General features: G+C 40.0%; 1 protein-coding gene across 2 annotated transcripts; it reads right to left on the bottom strand.

Annotated features, from left to right (window-relative positions):
- Positions 1-2663: 2663 nt before the first annotated feature.
- Positions 2664-18741, bottom strand: CHDH (choline dehydrogenase). Of its 2 annotated transcripts, XM_075096189.1 has the most exons (10): positions 18631-18741; positions 16845-16912; positions 16370-16498; positions 12448-13256; positions 11851-12002; positions 7944-8073; positions 7120-7254; positions 5806-5948; positions 4887-4989; positions 2664-4309 (listed from the first exon to the last, which is right to left on the bottom strand). In XM_075096189.1, exons 4-10 carry the CDS (start codon positions 13199-13201, stop codon positions 3891-3893), a joined length of 1836 nt encoding a protein of 611 aa, XP_074952290.1. In that variant the 5' UTR covers positions 13202-13256; positions 16370-16498; positions 16845-16912; positions 18631-18741; the 3' UTR covers positions 2664-3890. The 2 variants fall into 2 exon arrangements, with proteins under 2 accessions (XP_074952290.1, XP_074952289.1); XM_075096188.1 differs by lacking the exon at positions 16845-16912.
- Between the last annotated feature and the right edge of the window lie 1426 nt (positions 18742-20167).

Below are 20167 nucleotides of genomic sequence, written 5' to 3'. Positions count from 1 at the left end.
CCCCCAAAAAAAAAAAGAGGAAAAAATCCCAGACCAGGTTACTTAACTGCATGGACTTTTGATAGCACATCAAATTTGGCAGATTGAGCTGAATGACAATTTTTTTCAATCATCATTTGTCCAAGGAGACAGAAAACAATATGCTGACTTCACTGGATTTTCTTACCTGTATGGTTAGTCCTTTGCTTTCAGTAGTCTGAGTCCTTACAAAAATAATTAGTGAAGGAAATTCAGTTACAAACCATGTTCTATATGGTTAATGGTTTAAAGGAGAACATATATATGTATACATAGAACACCTGTTCAATTTTATTACAGAAGTATATGGAAAAAAGTAATCAATATATGCACAATTACATGGTAATTGGCACCCTTAAAATACTGCCAATCGTAGTAATTACTCAATACAGAAAAAGTAGACGTAATCTCAACAATTAAAGCATATTTCATGAGTTTCCACATTTTTTTATATATGTATATAATGACAGAAAACATTGAGTAAATTCACTGAAAAAGTGCATCTATAAAATCTATTCCTATTTGAACAGTGTCTTTTTTTGGAGCTTGACTGACAGAAGAACAGAGACTAAAAATTGTAGTCATCTAGTAAGACATGCTTGTGTTCGTGCTACAATAACTCTTCATTTTAACTCTAAAAAAAAAAATTATAAATTCTTTTATTATTCCTCAAAACATGTTTCTCTGTTTATTTTACAGAAAATGCATGTTCAAAGCCCACTTTCCAGTTTTCCATTGTTTATAGAGCTGCCTCATTTGGTTGCAGACTAATAGAAATTAGACACTTGGAAAAGCTTTTTAAGCTGCAGAAACTTCAAAAGGTCTCTTGTACAAAACCTTGAGTGGCCTTACATAAATTAAATGTAATGCAGTTTTACAAATACTGCTGTTTTCTGCTGCTTTTAAAAGTACTTCTCATACTAAAGCAACTTGAAGTATGTGTCAAAGAAACATTTTTGGTCACTTTTCTTTCTTAATCTCATTGTCCCCAGCCAGAGACCTCCAGCTGTGTCTGACGCGTCTGCAGCAAGCAGTTACCATGGAAATGCTGGCGTTCTCTCTCGCAGTACTGTTGCTGGTTTGAGCCATGCTGGCAGGTCTAGTAACTTCCAAATTCTTACATCAAACAGCTTTCTCAGTTAACTGGTTTTGAATACATAGCGTCATATCAGCTGTGCAGTTATAGAAAAATTTATATCGGCATAGAACTGGGAATAATATTCAATTATACACTGTATTATTTTGTTAAATAAGGAAAACTCAGGAATTATCAGCTTGTGTTCTGCAATCCAGTAAGGTGTAAAAGATGGTTAATTTTAGCTAGCAGACTGCCAGTGCTCCACAGAGCATGTTAGACTCTCTTACACGTGTTCTAAGTATCCCTTAGCAGACTTGACTGCTAGAACTAAGAACAGTATTAACAGGAATTTAGTATCAGGAACCAGGTACGACGCAGGAGACGCACAGTAGCTTGATGCTACCTGAAGATTTCCCCAGGGCAACAAAACTTTCAAACACTTGAGCCATTTCTTTAGCGCTGCCTCAAAGGAATGTCATGAAGGAGCCTCTTCTATAGCAGCGAGGCCTAAATTAATAAAGCAACTGCAGTTCACAGCAATGAAAATATTTACGTGATCAGAAGGGGAGGCATCTGCAAGGTGTCTGTGTATGTTTAGAATGGCAAGAAAAGATTATGATGTTCCAGAAGAAATGCCCAATTATCTGAGGCCACAATGCAGCAATGTCTCCCTGACCATAAAGACACACGTGCAGTCTGGTACGTGTAGCTACCTTTGCTGTTTCCTCATCTTTTAGATCCTGCCATAAGGGCACACAATAACACTGCTCCCGTTCAGTAATAAGTTATGTAAGGCAGTGGCTACTTAATCCTCTGCAGTTGCACAGCAACATTCCCACCTTGCATGCCTAGAGGGGAAATCCATGTTGTAAAGCTGCAAATGCAGCAACTTCAGTATTCCATCTTTACAACTCACTTTCCCTCTCAACTGCACAGGACTGTGGTACGTCTCACCAGTATATATTACTCTGAGTATCCCAATACTTTGTGTTCCAAATGCCACTAAGATACCTATTGAATTCCTTTAAGTAAAAATCTCAAAAGCACAGGTGCTGAATAAAAATTACTTGCCATAAAAACCACACCGCACACAGTTCACGCCTTCCTCAAACGTACAGTTGCATCAGATGTCAGCTGCTCAATCACCTAAGACTTCAAATATTCTTGCTCTTCCCCTCATTCCAAAAGAATGCATCACGTACATAGAAAGGGTTTACCTGTCTCTGAAGCAGAGTTCACTGCTATCATCTTCCACCTTCAGTATTTTTATTTGCCTGTATGCAGCTATTATCATGAATTGTCCTTTCCTTCGGTTAGCAGCAGGGCTTCCATCCACTGCCTTACAGCAAGCATCACCAGAGCGAAGTAGGTGCCCTAAACCTCTGCAGTTGTCCCTCTAGCCAACATCTGGGTCAGCAAGTTTTTTTACGATCTGCTCAAACGCAAAAGTTTATTCTGTTTACCACAAGTCCTGAGCAGTCTTAGGCTACGGAAGGTTTTACTTTATCATTTGACAGCTGCTTAGTCAGAATTTGGAATGGTTAATAAATCCAGACAATTCAATTGATTAAATTTCATTCAATGAGTTCAGTTTCTTTAGGTTTTTTTATTTAAAAATCAGTACCTGACCTTTAGATTGACACAGAAAACAGCCATAAAAGATCATGTCTCTTGCTTTGCACATCTCAGGATAGTAAAACAAAGACTTAAGTCCTAACTAAAATATAGCATTGGCTCACTAAGTTACTTGCCTTCTAATTTAAAAAGATCTCTTCCCCCCTCATCAACACCTGACCTTATGCAGTTACTTGAGTAACCTTCCATTTTAAATCTAGCTTGGCTGTAATTTGTTTTAATAAAATTTGGGTGATAGTAAGGCACCATTGAGCATATTTGCTGAGAAATATCTTTTGCAAACACTCATCGCTGGGCAAAGACCGTAACTTTAAGGATGTTACAGGAAGTGCAGTCCTCTTACTGCGCTAAATGAAAAAGTGGTATGACTAAATCAGCTTAAATTGTGAACTGAATTCTACCAAGCTCCTTGTGAAAAAAGCAAGAAGAAACGCCAATTTTTCAGTACCTTTTTATAAATATCAGCTCCTGTTCTGCATTTCTTAGAAAAATAAGTTTCTGATAAATACAATGTGTGTCTTCTTTCTGAACACTATACAGTTCAGAAGTATGGTGAAGTCTAACTTTCAGTCAGGATTTGTAAACTCTGCATTCCTCATAAAAAAAACGCACATTTGACAAATTCCAAATGGATGCAGGTTCCTCCCTCTTCTATGAATTCTGATACGAACTACTTTGGCCTGTGAATATAAAATTGCATAAATGCTTACATTTACTTAACCATTTTTTGCAGGATGGGTGTATTACTGACTAGCTGTTGTCCTGGGTAAAGCTCTCACAGCAGTTAAAAACCTTCCTTTAAATAACGAAGCATAACATAATGATATTCAAAATAGCACACATTAGCCTCTTCCATTCCTCATGCAATTGCACAGTACTTCTGGCTTATGTGCACAACTGTCTTGTCATTTAGAAATAGCTTCTCTTCAACAAAAACATTGAATTGTACCACAAAAGGTCATGTTTAACTAAAATAAGCCAACTGACTAAAAAAAATGAATAGGTAGTCTAATATAAGAGAATGGTTCAAATTAATAATTATTTTGGTAGGATATGTTGTTTTGTGTGGTATTTATTTTGCTGGCATGTTCAGCATGAGATACCAACATGCTGATGAAAGCCTAGATAGCAAAAGATGTGGAAGGATGAGAACATTTGTTTATCTCTGTGTTTCCAAGGTCTTGGGCTTATATACAGGAATATTTTTCTCCTGAAGCGATTGGAGGCCCTTAATTATATCTGCAGCTTTCTCTGCTATCATAATAGTTGGGGCATTCAAATTTCCACTGACAACACTGGGCATTATTGAAGCATCTACTACTCTCAAGTTTTCAACACCAATTACTTTTGTTTGAGGATCAACTACAGCAGTGCTATCTGAAAGCTGACCCATTTTACAGGTGCAGGAAGGATGATAAGCACTATCAGCCTTCTGCCTTATGAAGGCATCTATTTCTTTGTCAGACTGAACGTGGTTTCCTGGTTGAATTTCAGGCCCACGAAATTTTTCAAAAGCTTTCTGAGCAAAGATCTCTCTGGTCAGCTTGACACACTGGCGGAATTCCCAAATATCTCTTTCTGTATGGAGAGAAAATAAGAAAACTGTTAAGTACACCTTTAATTTAGTAATACATACAGAATGCGTAACAGAAAAAAATAGCATAGAAGAAAAAAGGCTGGAGGAAAAGTCACTCATTTATTGCTGAAAGCCATAATAAAATAGGGTATTTTTCAGTCACAGATATTTACATCACTGTGAACAAAACTGTCACGTACAGTACACAATCCCAAAAGGGAATAGGTCAGCTATGGAGAATTGCTCTTTATTCCACTATACCCACTGCCTAGCCAAGGACACTAGTCTCAGCACAAAGAAGCAAACAAGATCCGTTCCTTTGCAAGGAGAGGAGGGGATGCAATGAACAGCATGATGCAGCAAACACTAAGAACCCTGACTGCATCCCCAACAGGGAATTCTTTTTGGGTCATACAGTGCTTTGACAATGGCCTCTTTTGATACTGACTTTTATAAATGGGAAATAAATAACATTGCACCAACAAGCACCACTGAATTGGTGTTGAGTAGATCTGAAAATCTGCTACTGAAACAGGCAGGAAATAACTTGGCATCAGAGCAAGGAGAGGCTGCATTTACCTGTTGACATGTAGTTAGGCTCAATGATAGGATGGTCATTTGGGTCTGTACTCTTCAGCTTTAGCCAGCCCACACTCGTGCTCCTCATGGGTCCCACGTGGACCTGCAACACCCACACTATATTCATGATGCAATCCCACCAGACGTATTTCCAAATTTGGTGTGAATTTTTTTTGCAATTTGGACAGTCTTTACAAATTAAGCAAACATAAACGTTAAACGAGGTAATGGAAAATGCTGTTGAACATTTTTCCATTTTATATAAATCTGCTGTCAATATATTGCATAAGGGGAAGGGAATATACCTGTCCTATCAACTCACAGCTGTTATTTTAATTTAAAGTACAACCATTCCAACTGAGCAGTAGCTGCACATTCTCATACAACCAGCAATCAGACCAAATTACTATTATCATCAAAGAAAAGAGATTAGCAAAAAGAAATATGTACATTCAGTGACAGTTCCACAGCATTAGCACAGACTTTTGGATCAAGATCATAGTCTAAAATGGGGCTTGGATTTGTGCCAATGAATAAATGAGTGGCCTTGGACATTCTCACTTAAACCTCTGTCTGAACTGCTGTGGAACAGGGAACACCTTGTTTTAGTTTTGTACAGCATCTAGCACAATGGTATCCTAATCAAGAGCACTATGGCACTTCAGTAGTGCATGTATTTCAACAGCAGTTCAATACTTGCCTGCTTCCTCAGAGTTAAAAGTAACGTAATTTGGGTAGCAATACCAAATAACAATTTCGTGTTTTTTTCCCAATGTAGGAGGTTAAGCCAGCTCTTTCATATTATGCTGAACAAGGTATTTTTCAGTATACAGGCAAATTATCAATATTTATAACAGAGCGTAAGCCTCCTTGCTAATTGCTACAGAACATTACTGGAATATGTTCTTCAACAACTCACCTGGTAAGCTTCCATTTTGGAAGCAACCCGACCATGATCAATCACCTGAGAAGGGAGAAAGTGGAACTGAATGTCAGGGTGAGGAACCCCTCCTTCACTTCGGATAAAACCACCAGATTCTAAGTGGGCAGTGGCTCCCTCACCTAGAGAGTAGATGAGAGAGAAAATGCCATTAAAAGACCTCTGAAAAGCAAGAAATCCACTCCTTAATCCTTGGTTTCACTACTATGAATAATTTATCTGTAGAGTGGCAATTGCAAGGAAAGCAAATCCATTATGAACAGCTTGTAATTTAAGCAATATGCATAACTTTCATCTGCTTTTTAGCCACTAGATTAATGTAAATACATGGAACTTTGGAAATCCCACTCATTTGAGAGTGGGATGTTACAGTTATCTCACTGTAACTGGCAGGCCTATGGTCTAACTCCAGAGGCAGATTTGGTCCCAGGATCCTAACAGGTGTGGAGGGAACTGACTGCAGCATCCTGATACTACTGCACTGCACGCTCCATGGCATGCACTAGTTATCCCATCAGTCACATGTAATAGGCAGAGCCATCCACAGTACCTACCCTGCAGGGGAAAGATGAAGAGCCTGCAATGCCCCTCATATTATGTTACTTTCACATCTGTTTAAAACCATAAATCGGCCCTCAGTATTTACTTGCATGGTAAGAAGTCGCATATACCCAGTGTAAGTTGTCAAGTACTAAAATAATAACTCTGCAAGTGATAGAGACATCAATTTTGGCCAAACTATTTTACTGATTTCAAAGATTACTTTCACAGATTCTTTTTAAGGTACAACTTACAGCTGGGTTACTGCAAGATGAGTGTGTCATTTTAATGAAAGTAACTTCTGATTTACATGCAATCCCAAAGGGTTCTGATCAGAGCACCACACTAATTTGGGGGGGGCAGTTATACAGAAAATTTAGTTCAGTTCAATAATATATTTTTATTGACATGATACGTATTTCAAATAGAATTTTTTCTTCATTTTTTTTACAACAGCTTTTCTCAGTAGCACCAAGACTTTTAAATGTAGAGTTTTTCTTAAAATAAGAGAGATGATATAAAAATGTTGAAAAACAGTGTATAAAAACCTCCCTTGTTACCTAAGGTATAATAACTGTTATAAAATAGTCTGGTTTAGAAAAAAAGTTCAAGTTCATTTGCAAGCTCCAGTTATTTTGCAGGACATGAAAAAAATTATACATGAAGGCTCCCAGACTTTGAAATTCATTGATAAACGGCTGTAATAATGCTAAATCAATCAACGGTAGGAAGACTGCAGACTTTGTTTCATACCTGTAAACTTCCAAAGCCATTCTAGACCAATCCTCACCATGTTAACTGGCTTTTGTGCGTTATATAGAGTAATAGGTTTGCTGCACTTTTGCTGGACGTACACTTCTAAATGATCTTGAAGGTTCTGGCCTACTCCTGGGTGGGAGCAGAAAGGGGGAGGAGGGAGCAGAAAGGGGGAGGAGGGAGCAGAAAGGGGAAAAAAAGGTTATTTCACACAGAACAATTATACACAACATTTGCAACCAGAAAACAGCATAAATGGGAACTAAACTAACCTCTTACAAGGGCAGTGATGACTAAGCCCAAAACCATGAGTCATATCAGCCTTTTGTTCATGTCAGAATAAGGTTTTACATAAACATAGCATAACCAGAATGAAAATAGAAAGTTAAATGGCAGACATAGCACTTGTTCTAAAATTGCCTGATATGACTTCTAAATACAGTACTAGCTTTTCTGGTTTTAAGGAAAAGTTCATGTTATTCCTTCTATCTTTGAATATATATGACAGTGGGAGTTTATACTATCTGTTGTGGATTAAAACTCATTCAAAATTCTAAATGATAAGTATGCTGCTTTACTTCAAAAGTATTCAGTGGCATTTTTTGGAAAGGCATTTTTCACTATCAAATGCAGTGAAGAAAGTGTAGGAGTTTATTTATTGCTCAGTTCTAAAATCAATCCATGTTTCCACTGATTTGTAACACATTTCAGTCCACATAACCTGACATAAAGACAAATGAATTTCACGGATTCATTTCATTTAACAGTCTTTGAATTGCATCCATAGGAAGATGTAAGGTTAAAAGAAGTAATAAAATTACCAGGAAGATGGCAAACAACAGGGATCCCCAGCTTCTTTAGATCATCTGCATTGCCAATCCCAGACAACATAAGCAGCTGTGGAGAATTTATGGCACCTCCGCTTAATATAACTTCTTTACTGGCAAAAGCCTAAAAGGGAATGAGCACAAAAGTCCTAACATTATTAAGCCTGATCTGAAGGCAAGCTTCTGTTCAGATATGCTATTCTGATCCAGATTAGATACCCTTCCCTCATATTCTTCTCATTCTAAGTGTATTCCTGTCTTGCCACAAGTTTCTGCAGAGAGAAATGATCAAGCTTTCACTTTGAACATTTCTGTATTTATTCCCATGTTTACAATCCGTTCAAACTGTATGGTGCACAAACATTCAGCTCAGCTGGTACTGTGGCTGCCGATAAACTCCTGTGCTACTTGCCAGGAAAAACGTACCTCTGACACCCGGATCAGTCAGCTAAGCGTCTCTTCCATCTTCAGTAAGGATTTGTAAATTAAAACCAAAACTCCTAAGGAAGATTTTGAAATCAGGGACATGATAGCTCAAAAAGTCTCAAGAGCTCATTTTCTTAATTCAACCAAGACTAATGTTTGGTTTCTTAGCACATTGTAGTCCTCGGAAGCCCCTCAACCACTAAAGCACTACTGAGAAAACTCTAACTGCAGGCATATATATAATTCTGTTTTGCTACCAGACATTTCATCAAACAGTTTGAGTCGGAGCCCCGAGCAGGTCATTATATAGGCTGCTAAACTTTTCCTCCACCTTTGACTCGTTTTTTTTTGTGTTGGATAGTTCTTTTTCTAGAACTTTCTCTGCAAGTATTTTTGGCACATCTTCTTTCCAAGGATTTCTGCCCCAAAATATTCTCATTTAGCAATACCAAAATCCTTCTCTGTGTCATTTGTATCTGGGGGCTACCTCTTCCCTGTTGCCACATCTCTTGAATTACGGATCAGAACTAACCCCCTTAGTGCTTTTCACTGTTAAAACGGAGAACTGTGTGGAGTAAGAAAATATTGATACTCTCCTTCTTTGCCCTTTACTCTTTGAAAAAGGATGATATGAGTGAACCCAACCTTGTTCAAATTATCCCTTTCTATTCCAATGAGATGGCTCATGAACACACACACATTGGATGCGCTCCAAACCCCCCAGTCACACGTATGTTGCCTGCTGACATATAAGATATCCTTTGTAAGCACAGAGTAAGGTAGCTGATTACAAACTGAGTAGTAACTCTTGCATGTTAGAAAAAAAAAGATGCAAGATTCTCCTGACTTTAAGAAAGAACAACTGCACCACAGAAGAAACAACCGTTTCAGCAACAATTTATATTTAATGCAAATCCTAATGCTACCTAAGCTAGTCCAATGTTTTAAAGCAATACATGTTTGCAAAAGTAATACTGTAATGTTTATCTGTAAGGTCTAATATATTGGTGTGGCCGAGATAAAAATAGGCGAGGCACACAATTATGCTGCTGAAATTCCTCTCATTAGCAAGCAAAACCCACAAGGGTTCAGGGAAACATTTCTGGTATTGCTCATCTGCATTCTCAACTTTCATAAAATCTAAGGTGCCATCATGAGTAGCTCCTTGTTTTTATTTTAGATGAGACATTTAGCTTCTAAAACAACATTAAAAAGTGCTGTTTTTTGCTGTAGTATGGTGAACTGTTAACAGACTAGTGTGGAGTGCCTATTAACTTGTAGTAATCTTGTCCTTTTGGAATGACAGCTCAGCTATACAGAATGATGGTGAATGAAATTGTTACTAGTAATAAGATCAAAATGTAGTAAGAAGATAAATTTTGATAGTTTCCACACTATTTATATGATACTGCCAACAGATAGCCAGTACTCATAATTTTTGTTCATTATTGTTTTGCTCTGGGCAATCATTAGTATATTGGGACTAATACACAGCATATCTGTGACTGCTGAATCAATACCTAGATCTGTCTTTTGCAGGTTATAAAAATTTAACTTATTTAGATTTTCTATGGTACACACAGAACTGGTGCCAGGTTGTTCCAGGTAGCGTTCAAATGATGCTCATTTGGTCTACGCTCACTGCAAAGTCAGCACTGTAGTTATTCCGAGCCCATATACAGTCTTTCATTGTGCTTAAAGCTAACATGCAAAGAGGAAAAACTGACTTTTAAATATTTTTATGGGTTATTTAGTCTATGACACATTAAAAACATTTTCCCCCTTTAAATATACTTTTCTACTTGATTCTGAACTCAGAAATTCCAGGAATGTTCAGTCTACCTTTCCTACTTTTGTCAGAGGGCTTACTGGACTCCTGGGAGCTCTCAAGGAACCCAATGTCAACTGAAATAACAATTAAGTCACTGGCTTGATGAATAGGTTTTGCATCACGTTTGAATCAGATTTTCGTGACCTTTTACCTTTACTGATGACTGATGTAAAGAGATCCTACCTTACTGTAAAACCAAAAATGCTTTAATGTCATCAAGTGTTTCATCCTGATGTTCAAAATAAAATTATTAGCTCTTCCATCCTGACAGGTATAAAATTTTCCAGAAAGCAAAAGCAGACAAGTCCTGCAATTTTTATGGGGGGGGGTCGGAAGGTGGTATGTGTGTGTGTGTGGAGGGAAGGGAAATACTTTGAAGATTTACTTTTTGTGATATATGCTAGAAATATATATCATTCACTATGTGAAATTCATACATGTATGTATGAAAATTCATAGCAATTAAAGAATTTTGCAATTAAAGTGGTCCAGTATTCAGAAACTCTTTGATCATATGTAATTAGCTTACAAGACTCTTCAACAAAATTAATTTTGATAATGGCACAGGAACAGCAAGTAAAGACACTGTTTTCACAGATATCTAATAGCTCATGAAACCAATTAAATTTTCTGCAACTTTTGTTTTATGTTGTTAAAATGATTATCATTACCAATCCACTTAGAAGACAACAGATTTGTTCTGTGCATTAGAAAATGAAAGAACAGTTCATTTATACTGCGTTTTAAGTTTCAGTAGGTGTCCAGTCACAGAACACGTGTCTGTTGAGTCTTGTAAGCCTTACTGAACTCAAACCATCAAAATTAGTACTCCTCTCTTTAGGATATTACTATTACAGTTTTTAATCGATTTATAAGTTATTGAGACTAAATATCCTAAGTTATTAACACACAAATCCCTTTTAGGCAATTTCCTACTTACATACTCTATAATCAGCTGTACAGTAAAGAGTTAAGGGAAATGGGAACGATTTCGGTCTTACAGAAGTCAACGGATTGAAAGCTACATAAAATGAACTGTTTATCCACAGAATTTGGCTGTAATGGCAATTCAAACTTCCTTCCACATGATCACATGTTCAGCGGAAGTTGGCCCGAGACTGAAAAATATTAATTCCACAACCAACCATAAGGCATGATTCTTCATTATGTTTCATTATTACTGTCCCAAGACTCAACACATACTGGCACAGCAGGAACAAATGACTCAATATTTATCCCCTGAGCCACTCAGATTCCAGTACCTAGCTTTTACAGATCTTCCTATGCCAGAACAGCATTTTCAGAATTGTTTTTCAGAAACATCAGCATTTCAGCACACTAGTCAATATGCTGAGACAGTGCATGATTGCACCATAGGCTCCAGCCAGAAACCTTACACAACACTCTTGTGTAACATCAAGTTATGGCTTGCCCCCTCAGTACCAAGAGATGGAAAGACAATGGATATCTTGATCTCTAAATCAATACACGTACTGTAAAATAAGTGAGAATATACTGGAAGAGATAACATGACATCTGAAAAGCAGATGTTTTGCATAGTAAAGTGCCACTTACAAAGGTTTGTTTAAAAAAAAATTGTGCTTGGACTCATACCTTTCATACTGGAAAATAAAAATCTCTTACCTTTTTCCTTTGCCCATTTTTCACATACTCAACACCAATGGATTTTGTTCCTTCAAACAAGATTTTTGTTACAAGTGTCTTCTCTGTGACTGACAAATTTGGGCGTGATAACGCTGGGCGAAGGTAAGCACTAGCTGTGCTCCATCTTTGACCTACAATGCGTATTTACATTAAACATCAAAATAGTCATGCTCAGTATTCTTCAAGATTTTGGACAATAACCATCAGGATGTTTACAGAGGGAAAGCCTTCACAGAGTTTGAGTTCAAAACAAATGTGATTTGATATAATAAATAAAGATTTTATTTTAATATAACAAATTTCACAATGACATTCTGAAAACCTACCCTCCTTCCCAAATTTATCTAGGAATCAAAACTTGCATGGCAATGCAGTTTTCAATGAAATACACCCTAGACTGATAGCAAGCTGCTGTGAAATGAACAGGGTGTAAATACAGAGTGCCACAGCTGTTCAGTCATCTAAACAACCAAATGGCATTCAGTGCAGATTACATGTCCATATTCCAGAATGCTTTCTGAAGTATCACTGGTGGGTCAGAAACACAAATTACTTAAGGACCCCTTTATGGTTTACCTTGTTGTACAGTCATGTCCATCCAGCCAAATCCTTCTTGCTGATAGCCATTCATATCATCTGTGAAGGGATACCCAGCTTGCTGGGCTGCCTCCAGGAATGCATGATGAAGAGGATGGTTTGTTTTCCCTCTTGACACATACAGGGGTCCATTTCCACCTCTGTACTTATCTGGCCCCAGTTCATGTGTCTGTGCCTTCTTAAAGTAGGGCAAGCAATGTTCATAGTCCCATCCTATAGCCCCTTCCTTGCTCCATCGATTATAATCTTCTGCATGCCCACGAATGTATACCATAGCATTGAGAGAAGAGGAGCCACCCCATACCCTTCCACGGGGCCAGTACATAATTCGGTTATCCATATGCTTTTGTGATGTTGTGTGGTAATACCAGTTATATTTCTCATCACATAGGTTGTAAGTTAATGCAGCAGGCATATGAATCTTCCACATTAGTCTTTTACTGCCTAGAAAGGTATCTTTAGGGCCTGCTTCCAAAAGCAGTACAGTACTGAAAGGGTCTTCAGTCAACCTGTTGGCTAATACACACCCTGCTGATCCAGCTCCAACAATGACATAATTGTAAGAGTTTACGTTTTCAGAACTAAGTTGAGATGATGTACGTGAAATTTTGAATTGTTGTCCATTGATGCCCAATATGTTCTTAAATATGTGTGTTTTAAACAGAGTTCCTGTCACTATGTGCATGTCTCTCACAGGACTGCAACATTTAACTCCTTTTATTAAGTACGACATCTTTACTGACTGTGTAACTCTTGCAGGTTTTCTAACAAAAATCCAGTGTATTACCCTAGAAAAACAAACAAACAAAAATCCTAATTAAGATGTAAGCATTAATACAATGTATGACCTCTAAAATGTCAGTCATTTTCAGGTAAAACTGATACACTTTACCCATTCTCACTATCCAAAAGATTAACAACACTGTCAATAAAACAATAAACATGTACTCTGAAACTTGCTGTCTTATTTTAATGCAGTCTATGCACCAGTCAAGTGGCATACGCAATTTTGAACATGTCCAGTCTAATATATAGTATTCGCATTATATGTCTAGTCTAATATATGGTCTGATTTTGATTTGCTTCTGGTTCCTGAGATAGATACAGGAAGCAGATTTTCAAATATCTGCCAAAACCATAAAGGATGGAAACCTTTGCGTACCTTGTAGTGTCTCTTTGTCTGCCTCTAGTAGGTAAGAAAAGCAACAATTTCATCAACTTCTCTGCAAGTCTGTGGCGGTCAGTGATATTGCAGAGCCAAGTCACAACAATGGAAATGACGAGTATGTCCACTGTAGCTTTTACCAGACCAAAAGTAGGACAATGTGTCCACAAAACACATGTGTAATAGTGAAACTCATTTTCTGCTGTCCCTAAGGTGAAAAACTGCTAGGATTTGAGGTATGTCTACTAACACAGGCAAAGGCAAAATCTGTTCATCTGTGGCTTTCTACCTTATCACTAAAACCAGAACCTTATCACTAAAATCAGAACCTTATTACTAAAATCAGATCCTGCAGGAGTGCTCTGAGGACAGTTACAATCTAATACCACCAGATCCTTAGGCTGAGTAGGAATGGCAATTTTTTCTACCTTCAGAAAATCCTGTGAGCCTTGCAAGCAACACAGGTTTAGCTCTGTGTTGCACGGGTTCAGGTACAGGGACTAAACGCAACATTTTCACAGCCCATCTAAGTGTCACAGGTACTGATGCTGCTGGCCAGTCTGAAGTGTGTTTGTCTTGCTCTCCTTGAAACCATTTCCCTTGGTATAAACAATTAGTGAAAATGGACATCCTTGGGCTGTAAAAAGTATTTCTCCCTGGCCCATGGCTTCTGTCTAAGCAGTTGCCTTGGATTCTAGAGACAGCAACCTACCCAGAGATTCTTGCACTGTAACGCACTGCCCATCTGAAAGAGGTAAGCAAGCTTTCTCCTGGAATTGTACTGAATGCTGTATTCTGTTTGTGAAATCTATTTTTTCAGAAATTAATTAAGTTGTTAACATTGATTTTCACACATTCAAGTTTCACCGTTATCTAGTATTCTGTAATACAAGCCCTGTATTTCTGTAAGATGTCTGGGTTTTTTCACTAAAGGAAAACATGTTTTAATGAATCACTGAAATAATCAGCTTTTTCTTACTAAAAGGTGGAACAAAACTGTACTAATTTTCTTGGATGAAACTCTACAATGTACGGTTTGTAAGAGCACACGTGATCTCTTAAGTCCCAACTCTGTTACAAAATTAGGTGCAGGCTCCTGATAAATGTTAAAAGTCTTCCACATACAACTATTTATTTACAATTTCATGTACAATCTCATAGGCAAAAGTACTTATTTTTTCCTCTTGGGCAAAGGATGGGAATAAGCATGCATCTCTTACTCTTCCCTAGAAAAACTTGTAATAGGATGTACAAACCCTCAAACTGCTAGAAAATGAAAAACCAACCAAGGAGAACAGTTTGCTCTGTTAAAAAAAAAAGAAGGATGCGGGAATATGCCTGAGCTCAGAGTTCACACAGATGATTCTCACATGGCTAATTCAAAATTTATCCCAGCTGAAGGTGGGGGTTGTCTTTTACAGGTGGAGAATAGTAAAACGTTCTTTCTTGGAATTAAAGTTTGTCAATTTCCTGTGATGCAGCAGAGGAGGATGTGAAGAGAGGTTTTTACTTGTTCTGATTTGTTTGTGATGAAAAGGGCTAAAATTCCGAAGCATTATATTTAACCCACAGAACTGATGGGTCACAAGACTTTATTGTTTCAGGAACAGCAGATGTCTGATGGAGTTGGTAGAATATGGGCCTATGCCCTGATAATCTGGGAAAGATATTTTGTCCTTATGAGTTTTTTCTTTTTTTCTAGTGGGGATTCACCATGATGAGGTGAAGTGACCAACCTTTCTCCTGAGGAAGTAAACCCTCAGGGTTTGGTCCTACCGGTGGTCAACACTTATTATTTAGATAGGTAGGGCTCACAGACTCTGGAACAAGTACTGGCTAGTTTATTTTAGCATGGGATCTATAAGGCCATCAAATATTACTGTGCCTCTTAACCAGAATGCTGGCTGTCAAGCCTACAACCTACCTAGCAGTTGGCTGTGAAAAGGGTAGATTCTACACAATCCCTAGAATCACATTCAGTCAGGGACTGGCTTGCTCTGCTAGTGCTTTAGTTCCACACCTTGCTATAGCATAAGCAGTGGCTACTGAGCTCCTAAAATACTATCTCAAGTGACACTCCAAAGGCAGCACTGATGTTACGGGACTAAGTGCTTGTGTCTTGCCTTATGCCCGAACCCTAAACTGAAGTCTAGACCCTTTTAAAAGCTGATTTGTTAAGAGCCTCTCATATGTGCAAGCTTTAAAACTCATATAACAATTCACCCCTGTACTAAAGGGGCTGGTATCCAGGACTGAGATCATAGAGTCCTGAAATCAGAACATGATGATACTTCTCTAAAACAATCTGTGTACCTCTATGAGCATACATGGGTTTATCACAGTTCAAGTTCTTCTACAGGAGGTAGTCTTGTGGAATTTTGCAGGAGCCTCTTTGAACAAGAGAACAACGGTCAAAAAGTAACCTAATTCATCTTTGCGCTCAGCTTTCCCTTAGTCTTATCTGGCTTTTTTGCCAGGGAGAACTTACAACCTATGTAGTGTTCCTAAGACCTGTATTTCAGCAAGAATGTGGTTTTGCTGGTAACTGGAAAAAATCAAGCTGTTACCCTAATAAGTCATCTGAGCCTCTGAGATATGCTGGGGAAGCTGACCCAGTTTACCCAGTAGGGAACAACAACTTTATGGCCAGTTCTATTAAACATTGTAGTCAAAACAAAATATGTAGAAGTATGGAGGTTTACACAACATGGTTCTACTGGAATGCTCTGTACTTACCACCAACAAAAAGCTGTCTTTTGGGCCTTACTGGATATTACTGCATGTCTTTATCTGGATTCTCACATATCATGACCTCCTTATGAACCTGTAGTCACTTGAGAGTTCCTCAGGGATCAGTGTACAGACCTGCAGAAATGCATGCAGCAGCAACAAAAAATATATTCACTGTATTGTGCTACAGGTTCAAAATCTGGAGCTTGTTTTTTAAAAAGTATGTATTTAGAGATATTATTACTATTCAGCAGTGCTTATAGACAGTGGTCTTACAAGAGTGAGGAGAGCAGGAGCATCTCAGCAGGAAAATTCTGTTGCTACAATTTAATATAGCTAATCGTACACCATGTAGCTAGAAGTGGCCAGCGGAGTTCTGAAGTTAACGATTTGGGGCTCCTTACTGCATTCAGAAATGTGTTACAACAATGCATTGGGCTTGCATGAGAAATAAACCCTGATACAACCCATGAGTACCTACCATTGCAACTCTACAGATGTTGATTTGGAGTCACATGTGAGAACAGACTTCTCTAAGGGACAGTGAAGCTGTGAAAAGTGAAAATGTGTTACTTCGCTTTTTTTTTTGTGAAGGAATGGGGAGACAAAAAGGAGAGAAAAAGTTACGCAAGTGGCTGCATAGGGCATCTAAGGACTAAATTATAAATTAGCTTGTCCTCTCTGTAAGAAAGCTAAGCAAAAGTGCTAGCATTCAGCCCAGGAACCTTACTTACTCCCAGACTTCTCACTGAAAAGGGCTCGCAGTCCACAACAAGGAGAGGAGGGTAGGTATCCTGCATGCATGGTGGGGATATATTGAAAAAAGGACAGTAATGAAATGTACTGTAGGTGGATGAGGTGGCTCATCTAAAAAAGTTACATTGCACTGAGCATTATTACTGTTAACCAATCAGACCTGTCCCGTTCTTTGATAAAACTGGAAACAAGAGTGATCAAAAATATGTACCAAGGCAGTTAGGGTACTCACTGTGTGGGCTAGAAGGCTAAATTACCAGCCAAGAAAGCTAAATCTAATGTTCCTTTTGAAGTAACTGAAGAAGTATTTTGAATCTGCTCCATCACATTTGTCGTATTTATAGTTAGATGTTATTTCATGTTTTTATTTGCTTTTTGTTGTGGTTGGTTCTACATCAAATGGAACACAACTGGCAGAGTAACATCTGAGAGAATTTTCATCTTGCAAAGAGTGAGTTGGGAGTGAAGTCAGTCAACAGTGACCTGCTCATAATATTCAAGTGATTCTCAGAATCAGTGTGTAGATGATTCAAAATCTCTGTGCTTTTAAGCTCTTAAGTGCAGAGGTCAAAAATCAAGCCATTCTGTTTAAATCCAACATACACAGCAGGACTGAGTGGATCAAAACACTAGTTTCAATGCGCAATTCTTTTTGCCATACTGATCCATACCCACTGTCATTTATGCATGGTCCTCCTGCATAAGCACTATCCTACCCCAGTTCTTCTAAAGCAATCCTAAAATAAAGAGGAGGTGGTCACTGTGGCTGAAACTTTACTCCCTGTCCCATTTTACCAGGGCCAAAACAATAATATCCTCTATGGCAGATGTAAAATATGACCCTCTCCCGGAGATATCCAACAGCATGTACAATACATGGTGCAGCAGAGCAATGGGACCTTTGCTGGGCGTTTACCCTCATGGCACTGTGCTACCAAATCCGCCTGCCTGTGTAAGGCGCAGGAGGAATAGCTCCTCAGGTAAAAGCAGCTCTTGCTGCTTTTGCCACCCCGCCCCACTGCAGACTATGTACAGTTTAAATCCGTGGGAGTGTTTTGGGCTACCTTCCCCTTTAGTCCTCCTAGTAAAGAAGTTCATTCACTTACAGAAACCCAGTGTTAAGTTTCATTTACACGGCTAAAATTGTTCAAGCCTACTTATCCCACCATTTCCTCCTTTTGAACAAACGCGTCTGCCGGCCCGGGACGCCAGGCTGCTGTGAGCTCCTGCAGCTCTGCGAGCTGCCCGCGACCCTGCCCGGAGGTGCCTACAACCGCTCTTGCTCCTCACAAGAGCCCGGGATCGTGCGCCCGCCCCGGGAAGGAGGGCGGCGACCACGGGCCTGTCCCGGTCCCCTCCGCAGGACAGGGCACCCACGGGCTGCGTCTCTCTCCTTCCCGGCCTTCCTCGCTCCCCTCTCCTCCCCTCCCCCGGCCCTTCTTCCTCCTCACGGCTCCCAGGAACTTCCCCCTCAGAGCCCCCTTCAGCCCACCGCCTGCGGCCCCACTCACTCGCACGCCCTGCGCTGGAAGCCGCGGCGGCGCTCCCCGTAGCAGCTCCCCAGCGCGGAGGGCTGTGGGGGATCCTGCGAGGCACCGGCGGGAGGGGCCGACGCTCCCGCGCTCCGGACTGGCCGCGGCAGGGGGAGAGGTCGGTGGGGAGGCAGGGCAGGAGCGGATGGAACCTCCCGCAGGGACGCACTCTTCGGCCATCGTGGAAGAGCGCGGTCAGAGCGACTTCGTGCCGTTTCGAAACTGGCCGAAGTCCGCCGCCTCGCCCACCCCGCTGGCTGCCGCGCTGCTCCCACACGCCGGCCGAAACAGGGCCCCGAGCTTTAGCTTTTTCAGCCAGCCCTTCGGTGGGGTAAACAAAAGGCATTTTGGTTTTTGTTTTTTTTTCTCCTTTAAAGCAAATGTATTCGTCAGTGTTGCGGCCTCGGCTGCGAAGCTGTTTGCAGCAGAAGCGTTGGGCGCTGAGGTGACGAGGGGAGCGGCGGGAGTCCTCGCGTCTTGAGGCGCCTGCCTTGTGCCTGGAGGGAAGCACTCGTTCAGCAGCGAGCAAACATCCAACAGAGTTTGACTGTAATGCTCACCAGTATCCCACTGGATAGCCAAAAGTACTAAAAATACGCCAGGGCCGCGGTAACTTAACTGTTGTATAACTTCCTTTTCTGTTGGCTTTGCCTTCTAAGTATCTTTAGAATATTCCACTTACGTGCATGTTCAGTGTAGGCTAAACCGCATTAAAAGGTAGTGGTAGGGAGAAGATCCCATAAAGTTCCTTGGGAAATGGCAAAGGACTGCTACTGTGTGAAGAGTCAGTGCCTGGGCTCTGCTGGAAGATGAAGCCAAGGGTCTTTTTTCCCATTCAAAATGCTCATGGTAAAACAACTCAAATGACTGGGGGATCGCAATGGACAGTTACAAGCTCTTTCGTAAAGACAGGCAAGGTAGAAGAGGTGGAGGAGTTGCACTCTGCATCAAGGAACAACTTGAATGTATTGAAGTCAACCATGGTGATTGCGACTGCTCTGTCGAATGCCTCTGGGTTAAAGTCAAAGGGGTCATCTCCAAGCAGGACCTCACAGTGGGCATCTGCTGTCAACCTCCTAACTACGGTGACAAAGCTGACAAAGCGATATTTGGGGCACTAAAGCATGCTTCTGGCCAACAGAACCTGGTCCTGATGGGTGACTTCAACTACCCAGACATCTGCTGGAAGAACAATATGTCAGCTTGCATGTCATCCACCAAGTTCCTGGAATGTATAGAGGACTGTTTCCTGATACAAATGTTAGATGTGCCAGCCAGGAAGGAGGCACTGCTGGACTTGCTATTCACAAACCAGGAAAGCCTGCTTTGTAATATCTCGGTTAGTGATAGTCTTGGCTGCAGTGACCACAATATTTTGGAGTTCGGGATCCTGCTGAGTGTGCTGAAGGTCAGCTCCAAGACAAGGATTCTGGATTTTAGAAGAGCAAAATTCAGTGCACTCAGGACTCAGCTGGGAGGGATTCGATGGGAAGCTTCCGTAGAATACAAAGTAGCT

This window comes from Phalacrocorax aristotelis, chromosome 6 (genome assembly GCF_949628215.1).
Source record: "Phalacrocorax aristotelis chromosome 6, bGulAri2.1, whole genome shotgun sequence".
Lineage (NCBI taxonomy): Eukaryota > Metazoa > Chordata > Aves > Suliformes > Phalacrocoracidae > Phalacrocorax > Phalacrocorax aristotelis.
The sequence above is the reverse complement of the archived record's forward strand: the minus strand, read 5'-3'. Positions and strand labels throughout refer to the sequence as shown.

What these genes read in the sequence shown, in the direction of transcription:
- CHDH (XM_075096189.1), bottom strand. Translation starts at nt 13,201, where the DNA reads ATGTCGTACTTAATAAAAGGAGTTAAATGTTGCAGTCCTGTGAGAGAC. An exon ending in GGACATGACTGTACAACAAG is followed by an intron (nt 12,003 to 12,447) that starts GTAAACCATAAA and finishes TACGCATTGTAG; the next exon opens with GTCAAAGATGGAGCACAGCT. An exon ending in GCCTAACTACATGTCAACAG is followed by an intron (nt 4,310 to 4,886) that starts GTAAATGCAGCC and finishes CTCTCCATACAG; the next exon opens with AAAGAGATATTTGGGAATTC.